A 9,982-nucleotide genomic window follows, 5' to 3' on the forward strand; every position below is an offset into this window, starting at 1 on the left:
TTGCTACAAGTAAGAATTTCAATGTTCTTTTGTCAGAACATTTGATGATTAAACATTCTCGCCATTTGGATGAGAGAGACAAGGAGCAAAGCTCGCCCCAGCTGATGCCGAGGCAGCAGGATTAGACTCAAGAGTATTCTCTGAAATTGTATTCAGACATCGAGGGCTGGGAAAGAGGTAGAGAGGTAGACTAAGCTAATCCAGGAAATAAAGGCTCAATAGATTAATGCTTAGTAGGAAAAGCTCGGCAATTTTTAAGTAAACAATATAGAACATCATTGCCACAGACGGCTGTGTAGGCCAAGTCATTGGGTAGCTTTAAGACGGAGATTGGCAGATTCTTGATTATAGACAATAGGTGCAGGAGTAGGCCATTTGGCCCTTCGAGCCAGCACCGTCATTCAATGTGATCATGGCTGATCATCCCCAATCAATACCCCATTCCTGCCTTCTCCCCATATCCCATGACCGCTATTTTTAAGAGCCCTATCTAGCTCTCTTGAAAGCATCCAGAGAACCTGCCTCCACCGCCCTCTGAGACAGAGAATTCCACACTCACAACTCTCTGTGAGAAAAAGTGTTTCCTCGTCTCTATTCTAAAAGGCTTACTCCTCATTCTTAAACTGTGGCCCCTGGTTCTGAGTATCCCCTAGTAAGGGTATCAAAGAGGGAAGGCAGGAGAATGGGGTTGAGAGGGAAAGAAAGATCAGCCATGATTGAATGGTGGAGTAGACTAAATGTTCCTGGAAGCCCAATTCTATTCCTCTGATTTTTTAACTTATGAACAATGCAAAATATAGTGGAAAAAAATCTAATTTTGAGTTTTAGAAAGAGTGTCAGACTTGAAGTGAGTGAAAGATCCTTTGAGAAGTCTCATAGAGTGAAACAGTGAAGACAGGCCCTTCGGCCAAATTTGCCCCCACCGGCCAACATGTCCCAGCTACACTAGTTCCACCTGCCCGCGTTTAGGCCATATCCCTTCAAACCTGTCCTATCAATGTACATGTCTAGTGTTGATTCAAGATTCAAGAGAGCTTATTGTCATGTGTCCCTGATAGGACAATGAAATTCTTGCCTTGCTTCAGCACAACAGAATTGACTACTATGTTGGATGGGAGAAATAAGAATTGCAGGAGTTGAAGAGTTCAAATCTTTATAGTACTTCACTGTTATCAATTTTTAGACAAGTAAAAATCTCTGTTACAATCTTCCTTTGTTAAGTCTTGCACAATATTTTTCCTAATAAATACTGACGTAAATTATTTATTCGATATCTCAGCCATACAATCTGCCTTGGTGAGTAATTTATTTTCTGGTTTCTGATCTGCCCCACCTCTCCTCTTACAACACTCATTCACATGATGATAGAATAGTTTTTAATATTTATTTATTTATGTTTGCCACCAGTCCTTTTTTCCTGCTTTCAGCTTCACATTTCTTTTTTTAAGCCTTCCCTCTGAGTGCTCTGTAATAAGCCTGGTTCACACAAGCTGGTATCTGCAATACCTTCTCTTTTTGGTTTAGTTTAGTTTAGAGCTACAGGCCGTTTGACACACAAAAGGGTCGAACCAGCGATCCCCATACACGCGCACTATTCTGCACACTCGGGACAATTTGTAATTTTTACCGAAGCCAATTCACCTACAAACCAGTACATATTTGGAGTGTGGGAGGAAACCGGAGCAACGTCCGAACTCCGTACAGACAGCTCCCTAGGTCAGGAACAAACCCAGGTCTCTGACGCTGAGGCAGCAACTCTACTGCTGTACCACCGTGCCGTCATATGCTGAGAGAATGGAGCTGCTAGGCTTGTACACTCTGGTGTTTAGAATGAGAGGGGATCTCATAGAAACATATAAGACTGTTAAGGGTTTGGACACGCTAGAGGCAGGAAACATGTTCCCGATGTTGGGGGAGTCCAAAACCAGGACAGTTTAAGAATAAGATGCAAGCCATTTAGAACGGAGACGAGGAAACACTTTTTTTCACGGCGAGTGAAATTCTCTGCCTCAGAGGGCGGTGGAGGCCGTTACTCTGAATGCTTTCAAGAGAGAGCTAGATAGGGCTCTTAAAGATAGCGGAGTCAGGGGAGGAGGCAGGAACGGGGTACTGATTGAGGATGATCAGCCATGATCACACTGAATGGCGGTGCTGGCTCAAAGGGTCGAATGGCCTACTCCTGCACCTATTGTCTATTGACCTCTGTTGCACTTTGATCTGGTTTTACTTTTCATGAGTTAAGAGGGAATCAAGAGTGTTTAATTGTCATCTGTACCAAAAACAGAACAATTTAATTAATACTTGCAGCGGCCTATTATCAGGCTGCTTGTTATCAGTCAACTGAACCATCCTATCACTGAGCAGGTACACAAAAAAGCTGGAGAAACTCAGCGGGTGCAGCAACATCTATGGAGTGAAGGAAATAGGCAACTTTTCGGGCCTAAACCCTTCTTCTATCACTGAGCAGTCCTGATCCATCATCTACCCCATTGGAGACCCTCGGAATATCTTTAATCGGACCTTACTGGACTTTATCTTGAACTAAATATTATTATATTTATCCTATATCTGTACACTGTGGACAGTTCTATTGTAATCATGAATACCATTTCCGCTGACTGGAAAGCATGTAACAACAAGCTTTTCATTGTACCTCGCTACACGTGGCAATAAACTACACTGTACACCAACACCAGTAGATAACAATTATAAACAAACATTGGAATTAAAATAACCCCAAAACTAGAGCAATAATAATAAATTTAAATAAATTATTAAACGCAAAACCAGGGCAAAAAAAGTCAGAAGCTATTATTTCTACCAAGGGCAGTTCATAGGTTAGTGTTGTATAGAGTTCAAGAGCCTGATGGTGAAGGGAAGAAGCTATTCTTCAACCTGGTGGCCACGGTTTTCAGACTAATATAGTTAACATAATAAACAAAACAAATTCAACAAGTTGAAAAGAACAATCATTGTAAAAAGCCCAAACATAGAAACATAGAAATTAGGTGCAGGAGTAGGCCATTCGGCCCTTCAAGCCTGCACCGCCATTCAATATGATCATGGCTGATCATCCAACTCAGTATCCCGTACCCGCCTTCTCTCCATACCTTCTGATCCCCTTAGCCACAAGGGCCACATCTAACTCCCTCTTAAATATAGCCAATGAACTGGCCTCGACTACCCTCTGTGGCAGAGAGTTCCAGAGATTCACCACTCTCTGTGTGAAAAAAGTTCTTCTCATCTCAGTTTTAAAGGATTTCCCCCTTATCCTTAAGCTGTGACCCCTCGTCCTGGACTTCCCCAACATCGGGAACAATCTTCCTGCATCTAGCCTGTCCAACCCCTTAAGAATTTTGTAAGTCCTCAGTTTGTAGTTTATAGTTGTAGTTAGTATTGAAGAGCCTGATGGTTGTTGGGACGAAACTGTTCTTGAACCAGCTAATGTGGGACTGTATCTAAACTGTAGCTAAAACATCCCCACCTTTAAAAGCCTCTCATTGTTCAATTTGGTTTCCCCAGCTGAAGTTTAACTCCAATTTGCATAGACCAAAGTCCATCAAAATGAGCCCTTTTCTAATCGACTAATTCTACCTTTGAGGGGACCATATTGTTATCTATAATTATTCTAAAGCTTATGATATCATAATCACCGTTTCTTAGATGCCTCCACGCTGATCAATTTGGCCCTCTTCATTTCCCAGAACAGGGGCGGCATAGTGGCGCAGCAGTTGAGTTGCTGCCTTACAGCGCCAGAGACCTGGGTTCGATCGTGACTAGGTGTTGTCTGTACGGAGTTAGTACATTCTCCCTGTGACCACGTGGGTTTTCTCCGGTTTCTTCCTACTCAGATTCAGATTCAATTTTAATTGTCATTGTCAGTGTACAGTACAGAGACAACGAAATGCATTCTCCAAAGACATACAGGTTTGTTGGTTCAGTAAAGATGTAAAATTGTCCCTAGTGTGTACGGTAGTGCTAGTGGCCAGGGTGATCGCTGGTCAATAGACAATAGGTGCAGGAGTAGGCCATTCGGCCCTTCGAGCCAGCACCACCATTCAATGTGATCATGGCTGATCATCCCCAATCAGTACCCCGTTCCTGCCTTCTCCTCATATCCCCTGACCCCGCTATCTTTAAATAGGCAATAGATTTACAGTAATGTTCGGTAGAATCAACAGTCTTTGTATACACAGGAATGGTGGGGCGAAGGGCCTATTTCCACGCTATATCCCTAAAATCTTATTGAACCACACAAAAAAATCCCCATCAAGAAAGTTCCTTTGAAAACACTTCAGCAACGCTATCCCACTTTCCCCCTTGCGTGTTCATGGTCTATGCTGGAAACATTTGTAACTACTTGGACTTTTGCACGTCTTTGCAAGTTTCCTGCAACATCATTCCCACTTGTTGGGGCTTTCATACGATTACTATTCTCTTTGTAATTCGCTATGCCTCCAAGATTTGCGTCGCCACAAATATAGAACAGAATAGTCTCAGTGCAGTTGCACCTCTATTGTTTCTCAATTCCAAATACGCACGTTCTATCCTTGATCATTCCAGGACATCCTCTCTCCAGCGATTTTTCTCGTGCAATCCCGCCACGCCTCCTTCTTCCTTCCCTTCCCCATTTTTGTCGAACAACTTGTATCCAGGAATACTATAGTTTGGTTTTTTTTAGCTTCTGCTTTGTTATTGGGACAATATTATAACCTCAATGTCTCTGCAACTTCCCAATCCTGTCTGGTACAGTTCTTGTTTACCAGCGCTGTAAATGGAACTCAGACCTTCTCATCCTCTCTCAGTCCAGTTTTACTTTGCTTTAGAGATATAGCGCGGAAACAGGCCCTTCGGCCCACAGAGTCCGCTAGGACCAGCAATCACCATGTACTCCGGCACTATGGACATTCGGGGCAATTTCCAATTTTACCGAAGCCAATTAACCTACAAATCCTAAGGATTTGGTCTCCATTTGTCGACTTCTTACAAGCATATGGTGCAACACAAACGTAGAAATGATCCGTTTCAGGATTGGGTGAATGGTGGTCAAGAATAATAAATAGCTCTCCCCTTTATTCTTCTGCTTTCTACCTCTTCTTCTTTTCTTTCTATTTTCTTTCTTCTCTCCTTTTCTTTTTCTCACTTTCTGATATCACACACTTCTCTATTTCTTTTCCATTCTCTTTCTGTCTCCTTTTTATTGTTAAAATAAAAAAAATAAGCAGCTGTACATGAACTGTAACATGTCAATTTATACCTACGGTACCATATTATTGTACTTACTTCTAATAAAAATAAAACAAATAAAATGTTTTAAAAAACCCTACAAATCTGTACGTCTCTGCAGTGTGGGAGGAAACTGGAGCACCCAGAGAAAACCCACGTGGTCACATGGAGAACATATAAACTCCATACAGACAGCACCCACAGTCAGGATCCAACCCGAATCTCTGGCGCTGTATGGCAGCAACTATACAGTTGAGTCACAGCTGCCCAGTTCTGTCCAACGCTTTTTAAACACAGGATGAAGGGTCCCGTTCATGATTTGCTAAAAAAAAGGAGGTACTGACTAAACACAATCACAAGCAGAACGAAATGGACTGCAGTAGGAAAAACAAGAACCTTTTTATGTTGGTAATCTGAAAATAAAGATTTTTTAAATGAGGATGTTGCCAGGACTTGAAGGCCTGAGCTATTGGGAAACATTGGACGAGGACTGAAGTGTGATCTTATAGAGGTGCATAAAATCATAATGGGAATAGATTGTAGACTAAAATGGTGGAGAAACTCAGCGGGTGAGGCAGCATCTATGGAGCGAAGGAAATAGGCGATGTTTTGGGTCGAGACCCGAAACGTCGCCTATTTCCTTCGCTCCATAGATGTTGCCTCACCCGCTGAGTTTCTCCACCATTTTCGTCAACACTCGTATAGTCCCTGGTGGACTCTTCGGAAGGTACAAGATACTAACACGCAGACAAACATGGCCAGAGTGAGGCCCACCGTAAATTGGAGGAGCAGCACCTCATATTTTGTTTGGTTAGTTTACACCCTAATGGTATAAATATTGACCTCCGATTTTAAGTAGTCCCTGCTTTCTCCTCCCCTTCCAGCTCTCCCACAGCCCACTGTCTCCTCCTCTTCCTTTCTTCCCACCCCCACATCAGTCTGAAGAAGGGCCTCGACCCGAAACGTCGCCTATTTCCTTCGTTCCATCAATGCTGCCTCATCCGCTGAGTTTCTCCACCATTTTTGTCTGCCTATGTTTTTCCAGCATCTGCAGTTCCTTCTTAAACATGGGAATAGATAGGGTAACTGCGCAATGCCTTTTACCCACACCGGGAGAATAAAAAACCAGAAGCCATAGCTTTGAGGTGAGAGGGGCAACATTTAATTTGACCCCGAGGAGCAGCTTTTTGCGGGTGGTCGGTATATGGAACAAGCTGCCAGAGGAGATAGGTAGGTACTATAATAGCATTTAAAAAAAACACATGGACAGGTACATGGATAACACAGGTTTGGATGGATATAATCCAAACGCAGACAAATCGGGCAAGCTTCGATGGGGCATCATAGTCAGAATGGACAAGTTGGGCCGAAAGGCCTGTTTCTGTGCTGTATGACTCTGATGTAGAAAAGAAAAACTGTTTTTCTTTAACCTGTATCAAACCCTTTCGAGCCAACCAGAAAAACCTTAAACCCAACAACGACTGCTAACATTTAGTCCATAAGGAACTGTGTGCTTGTTTAGGCCATTTATAGACATAGGCGAACAATCAGGCCATTCGGCCCATTAAGCCTGCTCCACCATTCTATCACGGCTGATCAATCTTTCCCTCTCAACTCCATTCTCCTGACTTCTCCCGATAGCCTTTGACACCTGTACTGATCAAGAACCTATCAATCTCCACTTTAAAAATACCCAATGGCTTTGCCTCCACCATCATCTGCGGCAATGAATTCCGCAGATTTGCCTTCCTCTGGCCAAAGAAACTCCTCAGCGACGCAAAATGCTGGAGTAACTCAGCGGGACAGGCAGCATCTCTGGAGAAAAGGAATGGGTGACATTTCGGGTCGAGACCCTTCTTCAGACTGAACTAAAATACGTGCAGATTGTGAACCACCCATTTACACTAATATGACATTAAATCAAATCTCTCAGTCAGAAGAAGGGCCTTGACCCGAAACGTCACTCGTTCCTTCTCTCCAGAGATGCTGCCTGTCCCGCTGAGTTACTCCAGCATTTTTTGTCTATCTTCGGTTTAAACCAGCATCTGCAGTTCCTTCCGACAAGTAAAGAAATTCCTCCTCATCTCCATTCTAGAGGTACGTTCTTTTATTCTGATGTTGTGGCCTCTGGTCCTTGACTCTCCCACTAGTGGAAACATCCTGTCCACTTCCACTCTATCTAGGCCTTTTATTATTCAGGTTTCAATGAGGGCCCCCTCATCCTTCTAAACTCCAGTGATTACAGGCCTTGTGCCAAAAAACACTCCACATACGTTAACCCAATAAACATCGGGATCTTTGTCTTTGATTACTAGCTATGTGTTCTATAACACCCACCCTACATAGCAGATAGAATATCAGCTCAAAATCTTATCAAGCAAAAAAAAAAAGACAGCCCTTTCAGCACAATCCTCCTAAACTACCACACTAAACCTACATCATTAGCTCGCCCCAGGATGGAATTCAAACCTACCATCTTGTACCTCAAAATGTGTAGGAATGAACTGCAGATGCTGGTTTATATCAAAGGTAGACAGAAAATGCTGAACTCAGCGGGACATCTCTGGAGAGAAGGAATGGGTGACGTTTCGGGTTGAGAAGTCCGAAGAAGGGTCTCGACCCGAAACGTCACCCATCCCTTCTCCCCAGAGATGCTGCGTGTTACTCCAGGATTTCTGTGTCTATCTTCTACCTCAACCTCCCACCAAACCAGGGTCATATTAACCCGAACATAAGTATTGTCCAACAACTCCACGGTTTAATCCACAGTACACTAGGGCAGAGTGACATATTTTCCGCCTGATTCAAGTACCTCTGGAAAATCTCCTGCAGTGTGTCTCTGGTGAATGCTCTCCCGTCCTGGAAGACATTGTTGAGAGCATGAAGTGCACACAACTCTCTTCTCTGCTTCTCGTGGTAAATCAAAGCGGGCGGCTGCACATCAGAGTCCAGTTTCAACTTATCTCCTTTCCAAGGGACACAGCTCATTTTTCAGTTCAGCAAAACTAACTGTCTGAAACGTGGTCAAGCCTCAAGAAAAAGTACACCCTGAGCTCAGTTCACATGCCAGGTCCCTTATAGTCATGTCAAGACTTCTGAGCGTCAGGTATCTTCGCAACTCCGTAACAATCAAATTCAAACAAAAGCTGTGACATTCAAATGATTTGCAATGGTTACTTCCTGGTTCTTGAAAAATATACTGTACGATTCCAATGAAGAAAGGTCAGGAAAATGGGAGAATCGTTTAAGGACACTTTCTTCCTACAAATAGAACACTTTGAAGACAAACGTCAGTGTTTTGTTCCAGCCATTCCAATGTGATATTTATAATCTCTCGATAAGCCTCAACTTTTGTCGCAAGAACATTCTTGGTTCTAGAGGGATCGGTCTTTCTGGTTGCATTCTTCTTAGATCTTCAGATCATCCCACAGATCTCTCTCTCCTGTGCATTCGTGCTTGTTCCAGACATGTCCTGCAATTTCAACAGGATGCTCCTGGTAGCCTCAGCCCCCCTGCAATCCCCCCCTGCACTTTAAGAATCACTGTCCTGCCCCCCACACGGCCTCTATATCCTGGGAACTGTGCTGACTCTACACTCCTTGCTCTAGTAATGACTCCAAGGATTATCCTTCCACCTTGTGAATCACTCTGGGGACCCCCTCCCCTGAAAATTGCTTTGGGGACCCCCCACCCCCTTCTCCCCTGAAGCTGACTGGGGTTCTCCCTCCTCTCCCCTAAACAAATCACTCTGGGACCCAGCTCTCTCCTGGCAATCACTCTGAAGAGCCCCTTCTCCCCTCAGAATTACTCTGGTTCCCTCCTCTCCCCAACGATCAGTTTGGGGACCACCCCCCAACCCCTCTCACCCTTGGTATCACTCTGGGGACCCCTCTCTGACTTGGATACAAACTCTGGAGACCCCTACCTCCTCTGCTATCACTCTGGGGACCCCTCACTGGCTTGGGTAAAAATCTGGAGACCCCCCTCTACCCTGTTATCACGTCTGGGGACCCGCCTCTCCCCTGCTTTCACTCTGGGATCTCCTGTACCCCCTCAGATTAACTGTGGGTCCCCACTGCCCTGGGAACTACAATGGGATCCTCCTCTGCTCCATGACCAACAACACTGGGGAGCTTGTTCTCTAGTTTGGGGCAACACACTGGCGATGGCGGCTATTGCCAAGGATTGCCCCCCACTCCTCTTGAGCTTTAATATCCACCAGCGTCCCGGGGTCGGCTGTGAGCTGGGACCCTGCTGTGCGTCGTCTCCCTCTCCAGTTCTATCGGCAGCAAACAAACTCCAGTCCCCCTTCCGCGTCTCCAACAGTCGAGTACGGGCCGACCGGGAGAAGTCGGACAGAGTCCTCCGGGCAGGAGAACACACACAAAGGACAACCCGAGTCCTCCCGCGCATCGAACTACGTCACCCCCTACACACACCGCACACACGGGCAACCAGCGCCGGCGTCGCGCGCGCCCACCCCCAAACCACGCCGTCTGCTGGCGTCACTACAGACCACCCCCCAAACCACCCAGCGCGCGCTGGCGTCATCGTGCAGACCACTCCCCCCCTCCCACCAAAGATCGCCGTGACGTCATCGCGGCGGCTGGCGTCATGCATCGCGCGCTGGCAAAACCAGCGCGCGCTGGCGTCATCGCGCAGACCACCCCCAAACCACCCAGCGCGCTGGCGTCATCGTGCAGACCACTCCCCCCCCCCCCGCTGGCGTCAACCAAAGATCTTCGAGCTCTGCTCC

The 9,982-nt window shown here is 45.4% G+C and overlaps 1 protein-coding gene across 1 annotated transcript in view; it reads right to left on the reverse strand.

Annotated features, from left to right (window-relative positions):
• The window catches only part of josd1 (Josephin domain containing 1), a 33,033-nt gene extending 23,471 nt beyond the window's left edge, over nucleotides 1-9,562 (reverse strand). Inside the window, exon 1 of the mRNA XM_055663112.1 lies at nucleotides 8,039-9,562. Within this exon, the coding sequence (XP_055519087.1) occupies nucleotides 8,039-8,214 (176 nt within the window). The 5' untranslated portion in view covers nucleotides 8,215-9,562. The remainder of the gene's footprint in view (nucleotides 1-8,038) is intronic.
• Nucleotides 9,563-9,982: the final 420 nt, after the last annotated feature.

The sequence above is a fragment of the Leucoraja erinacea genome, chromosome 37 (assembly GCF_028641065.1).
Source record: "Leucoraja erinacea ecotype New England chromosome 37, Leri_hhj_1, whole genome shotgun sequence".
Taxonomy (NCBI): Eukaryota; Metazoa; Chordata; class Chondrichthyes; order Rajiformes; family Rajidae; genus Leucoraja; species Leucoraja erinaceus.